The sequence below is a fragment of the Antennarius striatus genome, chromosome 24 (genome assembly GCF_040054535.1).
Source record: "Antennarius striatus isolate MH-2024 chromosome 24, ASM4005453v1, whole genome shotgun sequence".
In the NCBI taxonomy this organism is placed as follows: Eukaryota; Metazoa; Chordata; class Actinopteri; order Lophiiformes; family Antennariidae; genus Antennarius; species Antennarius striatus.
The window spans coordinates 8,365,205-8,387,233 of record NC_090799.1 but is presented as its reverse complement, the minus strand read 5'-3'; the positions used below and the strand labels follow the sequence as shown (position 1 = coordinate 8,387,233).

The window sequence follows — 22,029 nt, the reverse complement described above, 5'->3', positions numbered from 1 at the left end:
GACTGAGAGCAAGAAAAACAACCACTGAGTACTTTGGACTTTTGAGCAGACTTGGCTGCTTATCATTCTATAGCTGAGCTGCTGTCAGTCTTTATTCTTCAGTATTTAGACGCTACACATGAACATTAGATTGTGACAATAAAAAGCAGACGCCGCTTGTCATTCAGCTCAAAAGGGAAGCTTCCAGATGGACACAAACACATCGTGCTAACAAACCCAACTCCTGCTGGTGAAGAGGCTGTGGGTGTTGGGTGTGGGTGTGGGTGTTTGGACACCAATATTTGCCTTTTTTCCTGCTAGTGTTGTCCTTTCGAGATAGAAAACCAGTGGTCTGCAGGTTTGTGGGAAAGACGTCCCACCAGCTTTCACCTGCTCAGGTATCAACCCGGTCAAAAGCATGAAGAGTCCTGAGCTTCTGGACAGTCTTTGTGTTGATTGTATAGCAGCAATCTATTATAAGCAAGATTTCAAAGCGCCGACTGTCACTTACGTGGCGCTAACTGCCTCCTTTTCATGCATTTCAAAGAAATGCCTCTAGGAAACCACGGGTGATTGTGGTGTTGCCCTCCAGAATCATTTGACAGCTTTAAAAAAACACTTTATATTGGGTATAATCCAGGGAATCCAGGCTGTAATTATTTTCTGCATGTGCAGCGCGTTCTCCCTTTAAATTCAAAGGTGCTGTAATAAATAAATGCTACAAAAGCGCCTGACAACGAGTGGATAAAACCTCAAAAGGTGCTTTTTTACGTTTTGTCTAGAAGCACTTGAGATCCACAGAATTTCACGGCTTCTGCCCACGCGCTGTATCGTGACTGCTGCTGAAATGTCGACACCTCCTCTGCTTTTGTTCGCCTTCTCTCCGAGCTTTCGCCGAGGCCACGCTTTTGCGTCTCTTTGTGTACATTTATCAGTCCGAGTTAGTGTGAATCATCGTGGCTTCGATTCCCACATTGCTAACGTTACAAAGCAGTAATAAGATCTATGGGAAGGTTTGGAACAGATTTGCTGAAGGTTGTGCTTGAAGTGATAAATGACAATGTGAACAAGTTTGAAAGACAAACCAAGATGTTTTGTGTAAATGATGGGAAACTATTTACCTGATGGGGGGGTGGGGGGCAGACATAGTTTTACAAAGACTGCACATGGAAAATTAAATCATCCAGCTTTAAATCTTTATTACGAAAAAGGTGCAGCTGGTGTTAGGGTGTGTGCTTGTCAAATGGCGTCTCCTCCGACACCTCATTAATCATCAGAGCTTTAATCTGAGCTATTTCACTCTATGAACCTGGACTAACAGTTGAGTAGAACAACACACACAAAGCAGTAATTTTACATCGTAACGTGTTCTGTGTTAGAAGATCTAACAGTTAAATTAAATGATTCTGCTGTAACTTGTGCGTAAAAGGCACAGACAACTGAGTCACATTACTGTTTGTGCTCCTGGTTGATTGCTGCTTTTTATATGAGTTAAAAAAAAAAAAACATGAAGCTTAGATAAACATGACAAAAGTAGCGACGGATGACTGCATGCCTTCGCACAGCTGCATGAAAAAAGACCAGCTGGTGGAAATGAAAGTGAAGGACTGTCTGAGAAACAGGGAGCAAACAGGAAGTGCTGCAGTGACAGAAGCTGAACCCAGACGGAGTTTCTATTTGCACATGTGCAGCTGAACACTGTGTACCAGACAGACACTGAATGTGCACTGGAGAATGCACGCTTAAGCACTGCTTCATTAGCGATCCAAATAAATGACGTAAAAGAAGAGAGTGCATCCATCTTCATACATCTGACGGACCTGGATCAGTACTGACTTTATAACCAAACAGGGTCTTTGTTGTGGATGTAGTCAGGACAAATATTCTCAGAGAAAGTCAGCATTTGTTTAACTCTGCTGTGTTGGATTATCTGCACACAAAACACAACCCTGCCTTCCATTCCTGCAAACAACAAGCCGGATTTGTGAGTTTTCGTGAAGGGCTTTGCACCTTCTTGCAGAGGAACAGATCCAGATGCCAACTAGAAGATTCCCTCAAAGCTTCCAGTATCTGCGCTGATCTGAGGTCAGGCCTGAGTGGCTTTGCAAACCTGCAGCTCCTGTTTTGCTGAGGGAACTCTGTCTTCTGTTAGCGTTTGGCGTGCAGCTGCTTAAACAGTCCAGGGAAAGCATGTAGGTCACAAGCACGACGCTGGGAGATGACCGTGGCGTTTCCTTATCAATCAGTAGCATTCAGCGGTCGAGCGGCGTCTGACATCAGTGCGGTTTTAGGTCACGTTACTGTCATGGAAGGCTGAGACTCGGTTCCTCCAGTCTGATCTTAGTGCTGAGTCAGCACCTCCGTTGTTGTTGATCAGCACATCATCAGTAGAGGACAGGATGTCCATTAAAGTATTTTTCTGCACTATAAGGCACACCTAAAAGCCTTTAATTTTCTCCAAAACTGACAGTGCGCCTTATAATCCAGTGCGCCTTATATATGTTATAATTTTTAACATCAGCCATTCATCAAAGGTGCACCTTGTAGTCCGGTGTGGAAAATATTGTAATTGTAATTGTTTGTCTCTAAAGGAACCTTTTTAGCATAATTTACTCAACAAACTGCTTCAAGTTGACAAAAGGCGCCGCATCTCATTTACAACTGAGAATTAGCTCGACACGCAAACAGTTTTCGATTATTTTGTGTTTTCTGATTCTCGTCTTATTTTAATAGCATTGCAACCTTGAAGAAGGAAAATTTGACTTGGTTTTCAGGTTATCAGACGTCTATTTCTGGCAGAAGCTAAAACTAAAACTCTGCATGACACCTGATCGCCATCTGTCCCGTGTAAACGGCTGCCGACAACAACCAAAAAACAGACGCGTGTCATCCTCTAGCCTCCAGTTTGACCCACAAAGCGTGGCTCTCATAAAGTGGAACAGTCTGAGCCCCAAACATCCCGATTAGGAGAGGAAAGCTCTTTACGTGATCAGAGCATTGTTGCCTCGCGGCCTCCCCTGCTGTGTCATCTCAATAATGGCGTAATAATGAGTGTCTGGTGGAAAGAATGCAGCGTGAGACATCCCTCCTCTCGGCGTTTCAATTACAAATTGTTTAGCAGGAACCAAACACATACCAGGAATGCAGGAGCTTTTTAGCATAGCTGAAAAGGTAATGACGCCGTGCTTTCGGACAACCGGTCGAACTGGATTCACGTTCAGACGGCAGAGCGGAGAGGAAACGCAACCTGAGGAGGTGCAAGTTCAGCTGAAACGAAAAGAAAGAGGTTTAAGGATGACAACTTTTCCTGTTTGGATTGAGAGAGAGAGAAGGTGCTGAGAGGAAGAAAACTGCAAGATGAGAGAGGGCAGTAATCCCCCATAATCCCCTTCCCTCCCCAGTGGGGTGCCAGTTACGCGCCTGCCTCTCTCCCCTTGAGTTTGTTTTGAAGTTTGGGGAGTGTTCGGCGATGGCGGCACGTGTCGCGGATAAATGTGATTTTCTCCCGGAGGACAAAGGAGGCCCTCAGCATCTCTGAACCTTCGAAGTTTGTTGTGCACTAGCCATGATTCAGACTTTTTTTCTCCCCTCGACGATTTGAAGAATCAGTGTTTGATTTGTGCAGATATTTTCATTTATGGTGGATAGAAATAAACACAGATGTCATATTTTGTTCCAGCTCGACGCCATCCTGGTCGCTGGCATTCTATTTATGTGCAGCTATGTGTTTTGGGGCCTCCAGCTGCAGCAGCCGACGCACAACATGACAGCTACTCTTCATCCAATTAACCGAGGCCAGTAGTAGAGCTGGTAATTGTGCAGGAATGTCCACAGGGACACATTTAGAGGCCGTCTACCATTAGGATCACATGGTTCAACAAATGACCCCTCCTCAGTGTGTATTCTGGTCCTCAAGTCCAACTGACTCCAGTTCGACTTGATTCATAGCACATGTGCGACAGAAAACTCGACTCGTAGAGTAAAATATGAGACAAATCGGATTCCTTGTGTTGCCTTAAAGTTCACACGTCATGTGTTGCTTTTATGTTTCTTGGGTGAATCACAACCAGTCAGGACAGAGTTGTTCATCGTCGAGAGATGATGCCCAGAAAAGCAAGTGAGTCACCGAAGCTGCAGGATGGAGGAACGGGGAAGTCGTGTTTCTAACTAGAAGTCAAACCAGGTCAGAAATCTGGGTGTAGTCATGGACTCTGACCTACAACCAGACAGATTCAACATCCGCCTGCTGTCACCTTCAGACGGCATCCAGGGTTAGATTACAGAAGGATTTGGAAAAACATAACCGAGCTTTTATCCTCACATGACTCCACTGCCCCAACATTTTACAGCTGATTTACAAGCAGCCAGAGTCTTGTTAAAAATCCACTAAAGTGGAGTAGAGGGGACCAGTGGTCGGACCTTCACACGCCTCATCTGTCAAATGCGTTTCAAGATACTCCCCAGAACCCAAACTAAACAGTTCTGATGCTGCAGTCACTCGGTGTTCCCTAAATCCTTGATGTTTTTGTGTCTGAATGACTTAGAATTGACTTTCCCCTCTTCCGTATCCCTATTTTGGCCTTAAATTAAGTGAATCCTTAAATTTGTCTGTGAAAACATGAAATCCATCCCTGATTCCTGGACCCCGGATGGGATAATCCCAGTGTCGCACCTCTGGGGGGCCCATAGGGACAGTCTGGATACTTGGGGTTTAACCAGCAGGCCACCTGCTTTCTCAGCATTAAGGACATCACCGAGGGGGGTCCGAGTCAGAGGTGTAAAGAGGATATTTTAGGGGTAGTTTTCAGGTTTTTTTAGGGGTAGGTGTGTGTTTGTGTCTGGAAACAGAAGCCAGTACGTATGTCAGGTTAAATCTGTTTCCTGTCATACAGAATTTCCTTTACAAACAAAGTTATTTCCCATCAGGCCCAAGGACTTTGTGGTGGGATCACATCACCTAATGTAAATAATTGCCCTCCATAGACTTTGGGTCTCCAAACGTTGCCGGCGGCACAAATAGATGAGCTTAATCCGCATGTGATCCTTCGGTCTCAGAGGACATCCTGTACCGGGGGCGGCGGGCTTGAAGAAAACACCTTTTGTCAATGAAACAGGATTTGTGAAAGTGCCATCTGGTCGAGAACGCAGGATCCGCGTCTCCGGTGAGCCGGGCCGCCGCCGAGGTCAAGGAAGGTGGAAGTGCTTTATATAGAAATACATCAGATCAGAGACTGCAATTAATTAGATTCATAATGGGATGCCCCAAAAAAAGAAGTTTTTTGTTCTTCTCCAGTGACTTTTATGACACTGGGGTTGTAAAAAAAAAGACAGGAAGGCGTTTGAAATTGAAAGGGATCCATTAGAAGGTAGTAAAAATAAAATAACTGAACAATGACCTCGTTTGACTGCAAGAAAGAGAAGCTAAAAATATTCACTCAGCTGTTATCTTAAAATAAAGTCATAAAAACGTGACTTTAACGAACTAATAAATTATTTCATAGTATTATGAAAGTTTTAATGTTCCGTTTTATTTAAACTGTTTATTAAAATCGATTTTGATTCGACATTTCGTCTCCTTCTCATCGAATCGTTTTCAAATCGCTGTTTTTGCTCCACGTCTCGGCGCGCGCCCGTTCGCACGAGCTCGCGCCCGACGTGTGGGCCCACGTGAGGGACCGAGGGGGGGCGGGCGGGCCGAACACAGGATGGTTCCTGTCGGCCAATCACACGTCAGCTATAAAACATAAATATTTAGGTCGCAGTCCGCTTGTGCGCACGCGCGGTGGGGTCGTGTGAGGAAGCGGCTATATTTGCCTTGAACTGGGATGTCTGGGTGAACTGGGCGGCTGAGCTGGTATTTGTCTACAGATGAGGTTTTGTTTACTTGTTCATTTTAAACTGAGGTTTACCGCTTCCTGGAAGGTATTAAGTACTGGAAAGGTATTTGAAGAAGTTATATTTTCTTATGATTTATATAAAAAAATTTAAAAAACACCCATTCTACCAGTCAGACATTTATCTTAAAAATAAATACATGAGCATTCCTGTTATTTTTTGTTTTCGTCTTTATTGAGGTGCAACTGTCTAGTGCAATTGTAACGTCACATTTGTGATGGGCTGGGGAACATGCACAAAACATTCACATAATCGTGTTTGGCAATTTCCTTTTTTGTTAATCGCCAAGCGTATCATCCTTTGAGTTCAGCGCTCCAGTTGCACGACGAGCAACTCGCACGCTTGGCTGTACAAAAAGACAAAAAAAAAACCCCATTGCTATTATTTAAAAAAAATAAACACATTTCCAAAAATGGCAAAAAAACAGTCCAGATAGTTCGAGCGAGTGGATTTAAGCGACATTGATGGGGGGGTGGATGTACAGTACGAGTCCGTGTGTCACTGCAGGAGAGACAGCATCTTAGTGTGGAAGTAAAGATTCCTTTTCTGTTCCCACCCTGAGTTATGACATCACAGGTCAAAACCTGGCAAAACCATAGATATATATACGTAAACACACACACACACCATTAAAACAATTAAAAAAGACATATATGTATCTATGGTTAGAAACCAGGCACTTGGCAGAGTTTAATTGGAAATTCTTAAATCTGTACAAAGTTAGCTACCTAGAAACAGTCATGTCCTACTTATTTTTCTCTCAATTCAAAATTTTTACATATCACAAGGACATTAATTACACCATCCAGAGCAAAAACGAGATCCTAAACCCTCCCTAACAAAAAAGAAAAGAAAAAACCTTGATTCCCTGCATAAATGTTCCATCCAAGAAAAAAAGGGGGTTAGCGCAGACAGGGTGGGAACGGCAATGTGAACGATGAGGCACAGCCAATATATATATTTCAATCCTCAATCGTGAACGAGACCCTCGTCGCATTCATCTGCTTAGAGGATGGAGGGGAAAAAAAAAAATCGAAGCTAGCCAGACTCTGACTCCCATTCCAGATGGGGGGGGGGGGTTCAAATTGTTCCGGGTTCGTCCGTTGTCATTACTGTAGGGGAAACATTGCACAGCAGGAGAGAGAAAAACTAAAGAGAATGTGGACAGTGCTGGAAAGGGACAAGACGATGGCACAGGTCACGATGTGGAGGGGTGGGGGGGGTCAACAGCACCGACAGGAGCATCCGCCACGCTCCCCCTGATTATATGGGCCGACACTGGTTCCGCTCTCTCTGGTCGCCCTGAGTGATGGCGGCAGCAGCTAGGAGAGTCGTAAGGATCGACATCTCGCTCCCTGTCAGGTTTTGTTCTTCCCCTCATCGTCACGACAACGAGGATTGTCTGATGCTGGTTGTCAAAAGTCGGAAAAGGAAGCAGGTGCGACTCCACAGAATCAGTTAAAAGAAAAGGTGCAACAGAACAAAAAAAGTTGTTTTTCGTCATCTAGTGAAGTTGAAGTGTGCTCATCAGAGTCAGTTCACAGTAGCGCCAGACTCCCTCCTCCTCCTCCTCGACCATCAGAGGGTGCTCCAGCATGCGGCCCCCAGTTTTACGCCGAGGGGCCCGTGTTCTGTGTGGAGGGGAGGGCTTGTGTCGTGCCGGCCAGCGCCCCGACGGGAGGCTGGGCAGCGCCAGTGGGCGAGCCCCCGGTCTGGACCTGGGCCTGGAACTGAGCCATCTGCTCAGGGCTGGCCAGGTTCTTCAGGAGGTTGTTCTCCTGCTCCAGTTGGGTGTTGCGCTCGATGAGCTCTTTAATCTGCTCCTTCAGCACCTCCACCTCCTCGCGGACGGCGTACATCAGGTGGCTCTTCACCAGGTCCTGAGGACAGGGGAGGAGCAGATGTAGTGAGACGCTTTCAGGTTATGTAACTCAAGATTCCTTCGATAAGGGTTTGCATTCACAACACACTCATCATCACACACACACACACGCAACGCCCTGAAGTTAGACAAGTACAGCACTGAATGTGTAAAATCATATTTGACAGAATTAAATTACAAATTCTGGATTTTCTCTTTCTAAAACTTGATTTGCCCCTTTCGCTGCTGCTCAGACAAAAGACTTCAAAAAACGTTTTTGCCGTTTTCTGAATTTTTGCAGACTCATCACCAAATTCAAATATTCAACTATAAAATTCCTGTGCAAGGACGCAGATGCTCTCACTGCTGGAAAACAATTTGCACTGATGTGGACCGACGATAACCGCTCATAAGAGCAATATAATGGTAGCATTGGTGGCGGGGGGTGTGCACGCGCGCACACACACACACACACACCTCTTCAAGGTTCTGAAAGCATGCATAACGCTTCACAGACGATGCTGGGCCTAAGTGACGCTTTCAGCCGGGGTCGCACGAACCGTTGCGTTCCCGATCACATAGCATATCCTTTGTTTAACTTCCTGTTTATCTTCCTGTTTATATAGTCCCCCCACACACACATAAATCAAATGCTACCAGTTTCCATGGCAAGTAAAGCCACTCAGGGGAGAAACTGCACACCGCCGCAGCTCGTTTTGCATTGTAAATAACCTGAGCAGGAGGACTGACTCATCGAGGAGGAAGACGACACTACGTAAATTCTTCAAACAAAAGTGGGGTTGGAGAGAGGGGGGGGGGTTCTTTATACAAATAGATTTATGTGCATTCCTCATGATGATGCCGGAGCGAAAGGGGGAATTCTTAATGCCAACATCCCCTCCTCGGTGGTTCACCCTCCTCCTCCTCCTCGCCCCATACATCCAGGGAACAAAATGTTCCTGCCTGGGGAAGGAGGAGCCTATCGCAAGTCGAGTTATTTATACCAGCCATGGGGAGGCTGCTGCTTGCCTAGCAACACGGGAGAGGGAGGGGGGAGAGAGAGGGCGAGGGACTATGTATATGCATGAGAGAGAGATGGGGGGGGGGGTATAGCGTGTGAACTTTGGTCTGGCCCACATCAGTTTAACGAGCCCCAGGTGATCTGTCCAAATCGTGACAGCGCAGGAAAGCGCCATAGTCGCACATCAACAGGTGCAAATATGCGGGGAATTCTGCTTTTGGCGCATCTGCATATTAAAAGATTAAAAATCGCAGGATTGTTTGAACCTAGGTTCAGAAAATCCTTCCTTTCACTCATTTCTCCCAACACTCTTTTTTAATACATGACAGAGTAAAAGCATCGCGGGGCGATGCTGCAGCAGCAGCAGCTGGGGGGGGGGGTGTTTGGTGGGGGTTATGTAACACTCATGCATACATGTAAAAGCATTACACGCGCCTATTTACAGACATGATGACTCCAAAGAAATGCTCACCATCGCTTGTTCGATCTTGTTGTCGATGGCCACCACGCTGGCACCGGACGAGCTGGAAGACACAAAAACAAGACGATTGTTGGTCGATCTGATGCAACACGGAGAGAAACACCGCAAGGTGCACCTGATGGGAATGTGGCTGAGGGTTTCAGGGCTCATGCAGCGAGATAATAAAAAATATATAATGTCATAGAGAGAAAGCAGGGAGAGGATTTAAAATGCGGTCTGCAACGAAGCAAATGGAGGTCGAGGCGTTGATGGCGGAGAATCAATGAGGCGACATTCGATGGGAATGACGCTTCATTCCCATCGAATGTTCACGCGATAGGAAGAATAATAAAATAAAATAAAGCATCGTGCTGACGTTACCTGTTATCAAGCCGGACCGACGCGCTCTCCTTCCCCAGCACAGAGGTCAGAAACGAGATCGAGAAATTCCTCAGCTGACAAACACCAAGATCCATAGCCACTGTGTAACACTGGGAGTTCATGCTACCCGTCCATTCAAAAAGCCCTCAGAGGCGATTCCTCGGCGGTAAAACCTGGAAATCCAGCGGTAGAAAAGTAGAAAAATAGTGCATTCTTGAGGGCAGGACGCTGCGTCTGCTCCCCGGGCGACCGCGGCGCTGCAGCCGGAGAGGAGCACACAAAGACTGGAGCGGCGGGCTGCGGCTCCGCAGACCGCGGCTGCCTCCCAGGATAATGTATGCAGGAACACAGCGCCAGCAGCCCCGTGATTGGCTGATCCCGGGGAGCTTATTAGCATAATGCGAGCCGGAAGATGACGTCGCGCTCTCCTCTCATTGGAGGAGAGGCTGGGTCGATGTCAGAATTCGGGAGAGGTCTTTCTCGCCTAGTCCTCAGAAAACCCGCATTCGACCCGGAAAATAGAAGACGGGACTGTTTCGGGTTTGAACAAAACAAGTTTTTTTTTTAAATTATGTGTCTCTAAATGAGATATAATCTGACGTCATGTTGGGTTTGGCGCTCCGCAGGTGAGAGATGACGCAATGTCTCCACCTGCCGGTTCCGATCGATCGCAAAGAATCACACAGAGGAGGTGATTGTAATGTGAGGAACGGGTATCAATTGACCTCAGGATGACCCCTTCCGTCATAAAAAAACAACAACGACCGGTCCAGATGTCTCTATGGAGCGCTCCCTGTGAAGGTGGCCGAGCTGAAGGGAGGAAGCGGGGTCAGATGGCACAAACTGGAAGATAAGCTGCTTTGTGTTCAGAGAGGAACCGGCTGAAACGGGAACACCCTGTTCTCTACAGTAACCCCACCACCACCCTGGATCACTGGCTCCTGAATTATTTGGGAAACCGTCTCAGTTCCCCTCAAATTTCTACGGAGTGTTTCCTCACTGCAGCTGAAAGCAATCAAATTTAGAAATACTTCAAATATTGCAAACGTTACTTGTTTCAGCCAATCACAGGAGAGGATGTGTTGCTTTCGGTTGAACTTAAGACCTGAATGATCAATCCATTGATCAAAAGTGTTTCTTGTCCAGTCTATTATATGTCAGCAACTTAAATCATTTGTAGTTTGCAGACCTGAATAGTTTAAGCTCACAATTTTCCGATTTCATCCCAATTCTTAAAAATTATACTACCTTTGATTAGATGAGATGAAGTTGAGGAGGGATCCAGTCTAGATAAACGACACAAATAAATTAAAGTGCAGCAAAAAGTTAACTGAAACGTGTCGTCTGGGATCAGGGTGTGGTTTTCCTTCAACTACCTGCAGCACGAAGCTTCTGAACGTTTTTCTGACACCTGTCCTGCCTTCCGTTGGTGTGTTTGGGAGGACACACGTGGATTGTGGGGCGAGGAGCGACTCGATAGATGGAACATAAACTTCTCCTCCGATTCAGTTTGGATCGGGGAAAAAAAAGGAACTAAAAACAAGCGAGAGATAAAATCTCAACTCTGAGGGTGGGACAACACAAGTGTAATGGGCTCACACACTCAGGCATTGCAACACGCGTGTCTAGATGCAGGAACATGGCGTCCCCAAATACATGTTTAACCCTTCATGGCGCCTGAGGGGTGCGTGTGTGTGTGTGTGTGTGTGTGAACACTCCAATTCTGCTGTGATGCAGGTGGAGGTCGCGCCACATTTACACGCTGATGCGCCCTCCATTTCTAACCTGCGGGTGTGAAGTTGTTAAACCGACTGAATGCCTCAACAACAATGGTAAAGATGCACCAACACAACCCCCCCCACAACCCGGTCAAAAAACCGCCTGTTAACAATGGGACAACGCTACAGCCGTCGTTACCTCTTCAGATGCTTCTCCAGCTCCCAGAAGAGCAGCTTTAGAGCCATGGGGTTCCTGCCCTGCACTCCTCCAGCCTCAGCCTGCCCCCTCTCTCTCATTGATGCTCAACACACACACACACACACACGCTCAAAAGCAACCCAAAACAAACTCCTCCACCATCGTCCCCTCCTCCATCCTCCTAACCTTCACCCTTCAGCTCCTGACTGGGACCAACAATGAGGACCAGGTTAGAGATGGAGTGTGAGAGTGTGTTAGTGTGTCAAGCCCTCCCCAGCCGCCCCCCATCCAGCCTGAATCACATAAAAGAGTCTCAAACGATAGGATGGCAGGATGTGATGTCACCACCTCCTCCTGGTTATATAAATTGTCAGCCGAGATTACGGTGATCCCTCCAATAGGATGAGCTACTTTTGACCACACACCCCATTAGCAGGCTGCACAAGCCCCGCCCCTACAGCCTACAGCCGCCTGCTAATGCTAATCCGTTTCCTGCAACATCTTTAAAGCGACTGATGGAGCGGTACCCTTAAAAGCCCCGATCGTCCACCTCCTCACGCCTCCACTACCATTCAATGTGAACATTTCAGCCCACAGGCCTTCAGCAGTCCTGTCACTCCTCATCTCCTGACATGCCTTCACACAGTGGGGGGGGGGGGGTCTCCTCTGCAGAATGGCTCACGTGTAGTGCCACACAATAAAAAAAACTGCACACAACCTTTTGATACTTCACCAGATTGATGATAGATCAGACAAACCAGATCTCAAAATTTAGCATTGGCCGTTGAGCGGAGCCATGGAGAACAAAGGGTGGATGCGAGCATGCTGGGAAATTATTAACCTCATTAGGCAAAGGTCACGTCATCATGTTTTAAAGTTATTCTCTTAGTTTACTATAAACGTGAACACGATGTACTTTGGACGCTGCGCGCATGCCCACCCCGAACAAAAGGCTCGAAACCGAGTATAAAAGGAAAACGCTCAGAAATGTGGCCAATAACCAGCGGTGAGAAAATCAGCTCAGCCAATGGCAAAAGGCCTCTGTTATGACATCACAGATAGATGCTTTCATTAATTATGCATCCCCGGTCATCTAAAGTCTGTGTGGGATGTGACCCAAATATTATCTAACTGCCACGTTAAATATGGAAAATATAGCAACATTTAATACCAAAGCTAACATTTAGTAGCAGTTAGATTATTAATTCAAGTGAAAGGCAAACAGTGTCATAATGAGCAGGTTACATCTCATCTCCAGAGGCTAACTGCAGAAAAGTGTTAAATCAATAGTGCTAAAACTGAACTGTACATATGAGACGTCTCTATAAAGCAACCATCTGGCTGCAGGCACGGCTTCCGCCTGGCTTTTATCGTGCATTGAGTGAAAGCAGAGCTGTTTTTCAGGAGCGACCGTTGTGTGGTCCTGCAGAGGTTTCAGCCAAGTTTCACTGAAGCAGGAAAGCGTTTGATAAAAGACGACAGTGCCAAGCAATTCAAGAAGGCAACTGGGAACGCAGCTACCAACACAATCGCAGTTCCCTGCTTCGACTTTTCTTGCGTGTGTGTTTGCGCATCCCGTTTGTGTGTTTTTGTGTCATCCGGTGTGTGCGGCAATGCTCGCAAAAACTGGCAGAATCCGGTTTTGGAGGCTTGTGAGCGCTGGCATTTACACAGAAGAGAATCAAGGCCGGCAGCAATATCAACCTCGCTGCTCACGCACACACTGACGTATGAGCAGGAATTCACTCGAGCAAAAGAAGTGTTTTTGTCTTCCAAACCCCCCCCCACACACACACACAAAAAGGCCAATTTGCACATTTAGTGTGGCGCTACAGTCTGCAATCATCTCAGGTTGAAAGGTGTACCAACATAAGGTAGCAATCAAAAACAGCTTCCTTCTCCACGAGGGTTATTTCCCACGATCGTCGCTCAAACAAAGAGCAGGAACGCCCGAAAACTCAAACAGATCTCATGGTGACGGGGCAGCAGAGCGAGCGCCAATCGTTTCTGCCATGCACGCAAACGTCTTATGCAACCAGCCTCGGTATGAGCCAGACATGACACCCTGCTCACACACGGCGCGCAGGCATGCTATGTTCATGTGATGGATGAGGCATTAACTTTTAACACCTTCACGCGCCTGTTGTCACGGGTAGACAAAGAGATAACAGGTTCAGTTTTCCAGCAAGCTCAATGGAAAGATGAAGAATTTCGTCAATTTATTGGCGTTCACACTGATCCGTGCTTTAAAATACACGTGTGACCCTTTCGCCACGCTGGCACCTTGACAGCGAGAGTTCCCTACAGTCACATGGATCTGCACATTTTAAGGTTTCAGGTCTCGCTGTCAGAGTAAACAGCTCGAGAACTCCGTGTGCTGTGTATCGATGCTGAGGATCTTCCCAGCGGTGGTTGAGAAACTTTGCTCGAAGCGCTGCAGAGCGAAGCCTCCATACTGTGATGTGAATGTGTTTGAACAGTAGGAAGGGTGCAGGCGCTGGGATGAAAACAAACACACGATTATTAGTATTATTTCTCTTCACCAGAAAGTGTTGCTTTCAGGGGGGAGTAAAATGTTACAGATGGGGTTAAAATGTTCCCGAAACAAACTGGAAAGTCGACGCAAATATAAACATCAGGTTTATGTTTGTGATCATACAAACTTTTTCCATGTTGAACAAATCTCTGCCCTGCTGTGGCGAGACCTATGAGTATTTTGATTAATTCTGCCGCCTTCAGTGGCGAGCAGCTGGGTTTAAACCTTGCAAAAATGAAGAAAACCTGCACGCAGTTCGACTTAAACACCACGCATAGCTTAATGAAAACCAACTGGGATTCTCTGGGATTCCTAGATGAAGACCATCTTCCGAAATATCAGTTCTCTGGCGAGAAAGGCCGGAGCCTAATCCAAAAGGGAAACAGGAAAACGACAGGTCTCTCCTCCTCTATCCTCATGATTTACGAATCAGTTCCACCATTTCACATTTGACGGTTTAACTTCTTCACATACTCTGAAGAAAACAGAACATGCATGGACATACTCAATCCCTGAGCTGTGACCTCGTGGAGGCACACGGCAAGCAAACGTGACGCCAGTCTGTTTGCTCGCCTAAAACAGGTCCCGTCAGAGCCGGCTGATGTTCTGATCTGGCTGAATTAAGACCAGCAAGCCTCAGCGTTCTAATTTTATCCTGACTAAAGCTTAAATGCAGTGGTTTCTGAACACGTGATGCCTGCAGAAATAATGGAGACGCATTTGCGTACATCTGTGGGACGCATTAATGTTTCATTAATTTTGATAAAAGGATCTCAGCTTCCCACTGAATCTTCTACTATAACAAAAATCAAGTGAAAAAATCAGTCATATTGATTTAAACTAGTTCATAGAAGCAGATTGATGACAAAAAGCATGAATCATTTCAGAATCGTCGGTGAGTTTCTGCACAGATAAGACTGATTCAGCCTTTCGTGCAGGACGCACGTTTCCACCTGGCTGCCAACACATTTGCGGTCAACGCGTCTGAAAGCGCGGTGAGATTATATAAACGCTCCACGGCCGGCTGAGCGGTTTATGAGCCGAGACTGACACCTAGTGTGCGAACAGAGGAATGACATGTGAGAATGAACGTCAACTCTGTGTCGAGGGGTGACGTCACATCCCATGATCAGATCATTTAACCGCGAAATGTTTTTGTTCTGCTGAACGCACATGTGACGTGTTAAAAAAAAAACCCAGAATATTCCAACTTCATTTATTCCAATCTTAATTTCTGACATTCCTTTTGTGCAGACAGCGATCCAGACAATAGGTAATCTGGTCTTTCCAGAGGGGAATAACACTATAAAATAAGCAATGCACAGGTAGAGTTGGAAGGGAAGAAAAATTACATCAACTCCCTACTGAATAAATCCACAATGATTAAGGACATAATTTCATGTTGTGAAAATACTGATATTTACCATAACAACATCTCTAAGTTATCATGTCTTCGTCATTTAGCTATGTATAAACTAAACATTGGTTCAACCAGCATTCTTTATCTCTGGGTGTGTGTGTGTGTGTGTGTGTGTGTGTGGGCGCGATATAAACCACAAAATGTTTGTCCAAGGTTGTGAAAACTGAGTACTGATGCCACATACTTAAAATGATACCATATATGCATTCAACAGCGGTGAAAATACCAACGCTATAAAAAATCCAAAACAGAAGGTTGGATGATGAACATTCATGTGCGATTAAGTCATGCTGGAGATCTCCATCGCAAAAATGTGAATGTTTTAGGATCAGAACGCTGTAAACTGTGGATCCCTCATCGATTCTGTTTCTAATCTTCACTCTAGACAATTTATTTTCCTCTTATAAAGACACGTGTTGATGTAATTGAACTATTTCCTGTGAATCCCACAAAACACCATTCGTCTGGATTAAATGTGGCTCTTCTAACAATCAATAACACAACTCTCCTCCAGACACCGTTAACACACCTGTAGCTGCTTTATGCCAGCCGTGCTGATGGATTAATGGTCATGACTTCTCACATGTCTGGAAATAAACCTCAACTTCTGCTTATTAAAAGAGCAAAAACTGATTAAAAAAAAAAAAGCACCATGTCATTTTTACAGGCAAATCCTCTGATGATCATGCCGCTAACTTTAAGGGTGAGATCACACAGCTGAATTTTTGTATACACGACGTAAATATACCAGCACTGCATATAAGTTGGAAGTTAACTGGTTTTGATGCACCTGTGAAAGCTGTATAATGTTTCACGTGTTCAGGCTACCAACACCCAGGCAGATGGTAAAACAAACATGTGCTGACTGACCAAAAAGAGCATAAAGAGTATTTATGCACCCTCAAGTTCTTCAGGCTTTTTTTGTTTAAACTCACCAACACACTCCCTGCAGAGGAATGACTTCACTCATTCTCAAAGCATGCAGTCCTGAAGGGCTGAAAACTGGCCGCATTGTTCCCTTCAATTCAAGTTGTTTTGTTGCAGAAAAAAGGCCTTATTTCTGCACCAAAACAACTTGAATTGTCATTTCTTTGCATGAATGACAACAAACCAATTTCTGGTTGAAAAGAGAAGCATTCCATTCAGTGTGCCGCTGTTTGAAAAGCACATAATCTGCAGGCATTTGCTGGTAGTGGATGAGAGACGTTTGTGCTGATACAACAGTTGTAAAGTGCACAGGAAGTAGGTGTGTTTCCCTTTATTGGATTCTGGTGGCTATCCAAAAGTTAAGCACCGACCTGGAGGATGAAACTTCACCTTTGGAGACACGATGACCCGATGAAACGCCTGATTACTATCACTGTGCTGCATAATCGTCAATGATAGACACACAGTGAGCAAGCAATGAGCAGACACGCCCTCACGAGCAGCATGAGTGCAACAGGAAGTCACACCTGAAGCTGATCACACGTACAGCTGGTTTGTGCTGCTTAAACAGTCGCCCTGGACAACCAGTTAGTTTTTATGTCAATAAATGATCGCAATGTCAAGAAATACTTGAATGGCCACCATGTCTGCTGCTTTAGATTTAAAATCAGAGTTCATTTCTCACCCTGTGGAAAAAAAAGCTGACAAATGCGACGATTAAACATTTCTTTCAAATTTAAAAAATCTCTTCTGATGTCTCTAGTTTTCTCCATTCTAAGAATATTTATTTAAATTAAACAATAAGTTCCAACAGGAACACAAGCAGAGCTTTAAGCAGCTCTTTATGGCGTTCATGTTTCATGTAATGATTCTTCATCACTCCTGACTGATACATGACTTGTTTATGGACAATGTGAGATGTTAACCCAAGGTAGCGCCTCTATTTATCTTTTCATACACACTCTGTTCCTGCTCACTCTAAATAATAAATACAGGCGCCTGATGTTTAGAAGACAAGGCCAAGGACTTCATTATGGCAAGGTGCTGTGCATGCTGGGAAAGAAGAGAGGGTTATTATCGAGCAGAAAGGAACAGTCTGGACAGCTGATGTGATGTCCTCAGAGCCGTAAAAGGAATAAAGAAAAACAGGGCGACACATGTGGATAAGAAGACAGCAGGAGAAAGAAAGCAGAGATGGCGAGTGGCCGGATCGCAGCGTGACCGTCAGTACAAACCCAGCAGACACGATCAGACAAGAGGTCTATTCAGCACGGGGAAAACCGTCCTGACAAACGGACACACACTGATCACACTAAACACAGACATGCAGTGGTGACGGGGCACCACGAGGAGCTGACAAAAGCCTCCACACAGCCGTACCTCCAGCTGTGTCTGCAGCTGCATGTGACTCAACACGGAACCGGTAGCTTCACCGTCAGACAATACATGAACTGTGGCCTCGGCTGCACCAGGGTGAATAAAGCACACTCGTATACTGGATCTGTGGTGTCGTGAATAACAAAATTGTATTGCCAACAGCTAGAGAAATCCCACAAGATTCAAGGACACAATTTGTAATGCGATGTCGGTTGTCAGTTACGAGTGACGGGTTGAGATAGAAGATTTCCTCCGTACCCTGCAGGCACGCTTGGTGTACTCACAACGTGAATCTCCTGCTGAACCAGAATGGAAGGCAGCAATGTGGAAACAATAAACGGTTGCCTCAAAAGTTTGCCGTTTCTTTGCAGGCAGTTTATCACATGTATGAGAGCAAAAACACACCAAAAAACCTACAATAAATCTCCCTCAACTCGATTGACACCAGCTTTGCATTTTATAAAACTATCTCCACTGGTGTAAGCACTTTTGTACAGAAAACCTAATTGAAGGGTGGAGTAACTACACACAAATAAACCATGGTAAAGTTCACTCTGGGTGATACAAATCAACAAATCCAGTCCCTATAAAAAGACTAAACCCAAGGGAAGAGAGGGGCAGGCAAATACCAAACAAGAAAAACATGTCGGCATAAAATAAATACACTCGCTTTCCACCATGTAGAGCCAGAAACCTCTGCAGATCGCTGACGGGTCGATAGGAACAACCAGATGTCTTGTTCGCATTCAGTCGTTTCTAGTGTAACTGCCTGCAGTGTAATCAAAAATAAGATTTTATTGCCTTGTAATAAACACCCACAACCACATACTGACAGGCAAAACTAAAAAACAAGTGTTTGAAGCGAGTGAAACCGTCAGAACTTCTTCATTTAAATGTACCATGTGCAAAAGAAACGCAAAATCAATCTAGATTTACATATATTTATCAATTTATGACGGTAAAATACGAATAGCATTTTCACAGTTTAAAACTGGAGGTGGGTAGAGGGTCAGTCAGGCCTGCTGAGTCACAAGTGCCCTCAATGACTCAGCAGCCTCACCGCTTCTATTCCTGCCACTAACAAGCGATGTCCAGACGCGCCGCAGTCTGACGCCTGACAGTGACCTCAGGAAGAGAAATCAAAATGAAATACCTCATCTATGGTCAAACCAACAAAGTCTTTCAAAACGACTGCAGCAGTAAAACAGAATGAACATCGGAACTGACAGATCCGGTTGCGCGGGCCATCCATCCTCACCTGTCCTCCTCCCCTTCGGCGTGCTGAGTCCTGAGGCCAGCAGCAGCGGCGGCCATGAAGGCGCTGGCTTCGGCCGACATGCCCATGTGGCCCTCAGGGGCCCCGTCGCCTCCTCCCCCCAGACGAGGCAGACCCAGCAGGCCTTGATGTTGGAGAAGAAGCCTCTGCGCGTCCTCCAGCTGGGAAGATTTACCGGCGCCGCCGCCTCCTGGAACATGGGTAAAGGCTGCACCTGGGGCGAGGAGTGGTTGGAGGACAGCTGTCAGGGGCATGTAGGGGGTCCCGTAGGTGTGCGCTGTGGGGACTGTGGCAGTGGACGGGGGCTGGACTTGTCGCGCCGGATGACTCTGGGTTTGAGGTTGTCCAAACGATGTCAGAGCAGGTGGGCCTCCCTGAGCCTGATGGGGCAGCGGCTGAGCTGGTGGCTGTGCTGCTGTCCCAGAAATCCCCACTGACGCATGTGGCAGCGGGGGCTGGACTTGGGTCTGGAAGGGAGCAGTTGGCTGGATGAAGTCTGGCTGTCTAATGCCTCCAGGGGCCATGACCCCTGAATGGAGCTGAGGTGCCGGGTAGCTACCCTGGGATGGGGCCTGGTTGGGATCCAGGACGTAGGCCAACTGCTGGGATATTACAGAGGGAGGCTGACCTACACCGGCCTGTGGTATTGCTGTGGGAAGTGTCGCAGGAGCGACTGGTTTCTGCATGTGAGCCCCAGCGACGACCTCCTGCGGAGAAACATAAGTCAGGGGGGTGGTTTGGGCCGATCCCTGCGGTGGGCTTTGGATGGCTTTAGGACTGGTGAAGTCTTGGCTCGGCTGCTGATAGGGCTGCAGTGTGTGAGGCGGCTGTACAGCCGATGCGCCCTGCCCGGTCCCGACAGTCACCCCCTCAGGCTCTGCAGCCGCCTCTGCACCCTTTGGCGCCTCGGCTGTAGCTGGGGGAGGAATCTCTTTTTCGTAATACTCTGTACAAGTCCATCGTCCTTTACGGAATGGCTCAGAGTTAGTGTCTAATTTAACCACCCTAAAGCGAGAGCCAGTGACTGTCTGAGTATGGGTGTGCTGGGTTTGAGTGTTGAGAGCAGCAGAAGGGCCTGTTCCTCTTCCAACAGAGGCAACCTGCCCACTAAAGCTCGTGTTGTCAAAACCTGTAGGCCCAGAGGGAGGAACTACAGTCGCTGTGACAGCAGACACGTTAGAAATGTTCACACTGCCTTGTTGATGTGGTTCAATGGCTGGCCCCCCAGCAACAGTGGCTAAAGGCTGGTTTGTCCCGCCTGCAGTTTTAATGTTATCCATTTTCGGCGCCCTCTGGGACTGGCTTGGCCCAGCTTTGGAAACCATCGCTGGAGTGGAACTAACCAAGGGTGCAATGGGAATAGTTGGCAATAAGAGTTCACCTCCTCCCGCGCTATCAGAGTGATGAAGGTGGGTCTGGCTGTGTTGCTGGAGATAATAATGATGATGCATGGTCCCGTTGACCATTGCAGTGTGCTGCTGAGACCCCTGAGCGATGGAATGCGGGTGAAGAGGCTCGTTGGGAGACACAATCCCAGGTGAGTCGACCCCGTGGAGACTGTTCAGCGTCTCATCGGAGGAGCTTCTGGGCGGGATGCCCGTGTCTGTGGCTCTGGACATGGAAACATCCAGCATATCAGAAGAAGAGAGGTCTTCAGTATGGGACTCATCCATGTCATCATAGCTCTCTGTGTCATCTGCTAAACTGTTGTTCCCGCTCACGTTGATCTGAGCCGAGGTGACGCTGGTTATCTGGAAGCCGCTCTTCTTCTTCACCTGAGCTCCAGCTGCCTGGGACGGCGGCTGGTGGTGAAGTGCCGGAGAGGAGGATCCAGCCGGGATTGGATTGTCGTCACACGGATTCACTCCACCGCCGCCGCCGGCTGCGGAGGATGCAGGCGCCCCGCTGCTTCCCCCCCTATAATGGTAGCCGGCTTTCCTGCTCCCCGTCCCGGTGGGGTCCCCAGAGAAGTCCTGGTGGTGCATCTTGACCGTGGAGGAGCTAAAGAAGCCCAGAAGCGGCTGACGGCTGTCTGCGCTACCGACTAGCTAACACAGATGCTAGCTAGCTGGGTCAGATGCAGATCCTAACGAGCCATAAGTGAGAAGTCAGATGATTTATGTCCTTTCAAAAACCAAGTTCGACGTTCTGGGCTGTAAGTTAGGCTGGAACGGGAGCTGATGAACAGCCTGATAAAAGTTAAATCCAACTCCAGGAAGACAAAACACCGACTTCAATTTAATAAAATAAACAAAGAATGCGAAAATAAGCTAACCAATGGTTAGCTTAAAGCTGTGTAGCCAGCAGCGATTAGCTACGCTCCACTACAACTACGTATACGTTTTCAATAAAAAGTACAACAATTTTTGTGGTTAATAGAGTCACAAAGAAGAGCAGAACCACCAGTCTGGAGCTGAAGGGGTAATGTCCACATAAAGTGAGCGGAGAAGCTTCTTATCTGGCCGGTCTGTGTCGCAGGAAATCAGCCTCTGCTTCCATTCCCTTACCGGACGTCGAACGTCCCTTTTCCCGAAAAAGAAAAATAACGTCAAGACGATTGAGTTCCGTCTGTCTTCAACGGGGCACAGAGTCAAAATGATATCCTTATTGCTTCTGGAAAGAAAGTGCTTGTCAAGTCCATCTCTGTTCGCCTCGCCGAGTGTGTTTGCTGTCTCATTGCCGGTGAACAGCAGTAGCTAACGGGCTGTCAGTCTCAGCCGAGGGAGGGAGGAACGCAAACACCTCTACTGCGCTTGCGCTTATCTACTCACGTCGTCACACTTGTGAGGTATTCAGGTTCAACTGTTGGATCGGAATGAATCCGATCCATGTAATCAGGGTGTCTGTCTTCTATTAAATTAAACTATTCAGTCTAAAAATTCGGAATTTCTTTAGCTGAACACATTATTTTAGTATATTACTATGTAAATGACTATGGTTAATAAAAATGTTATCGTTCGAACCAAACGTTTAGAGTAA

The 22,029-nt window shown here is 46.6% G+C and overlaps 1 protein-coding gene across 1 annotated transcript; it reads right to left on the bottom strand.

The window, feature by feature from the left end:
* Positions 1–6,026: 6,026 nt before the first annotated feature.
* Positions 6,027–21,778, bottom strand: LOC137591230 (TSC22 domain family protein 1-like). The gene is made up of 3 exons (XM_068309105.1): positions 19,033–21,778; positions 9,229–9,280; positions 6,027–7,754 (listed from the first exon to the last, which is right to left on the bottom strand). Exons 1-3 carry the CDS (start codon positions 21,033–21,035, stop codon positions 7,485–7,487), a joined length of 2,325 nt encoding a protein of 774 aa, XP_068165206.1. The 5' UTR covers positions 21,036–21,778; the 3' UTR covers positions 6,027–7,484.
* Positions 21,779–22,029: the final 251 nt, after the last annotated feature.

What these genes read in the sequence shown, in the direction of transcription:
- LOC137591230 (XM_068309105.1), bottom strand. Translation starts at nt 21,035, where the DNA reads ATGCACCACCAGGACTTCTCTGGGGACCCCACCGGGACGGGGAGCAGG. An exon ending in GCCGAAGGGGAGGAGGACAG is followed by an intron (nt 9,281 to 19,032) that starts GTGAGGATGGAT and finishes TGTGTCTTCCAG; the next exon opens with CTCGTCCGGTGCCAGCGTGG. An exon ending in ACAAGATCGAACAAGCGATG is followed by an intron (nt 7,755 to 9,228) that starts GTGAGCATTTCT and finishes CCCTGTCCTCAG; the next exon opens with GACCTGGTGAAGAGCCACCT.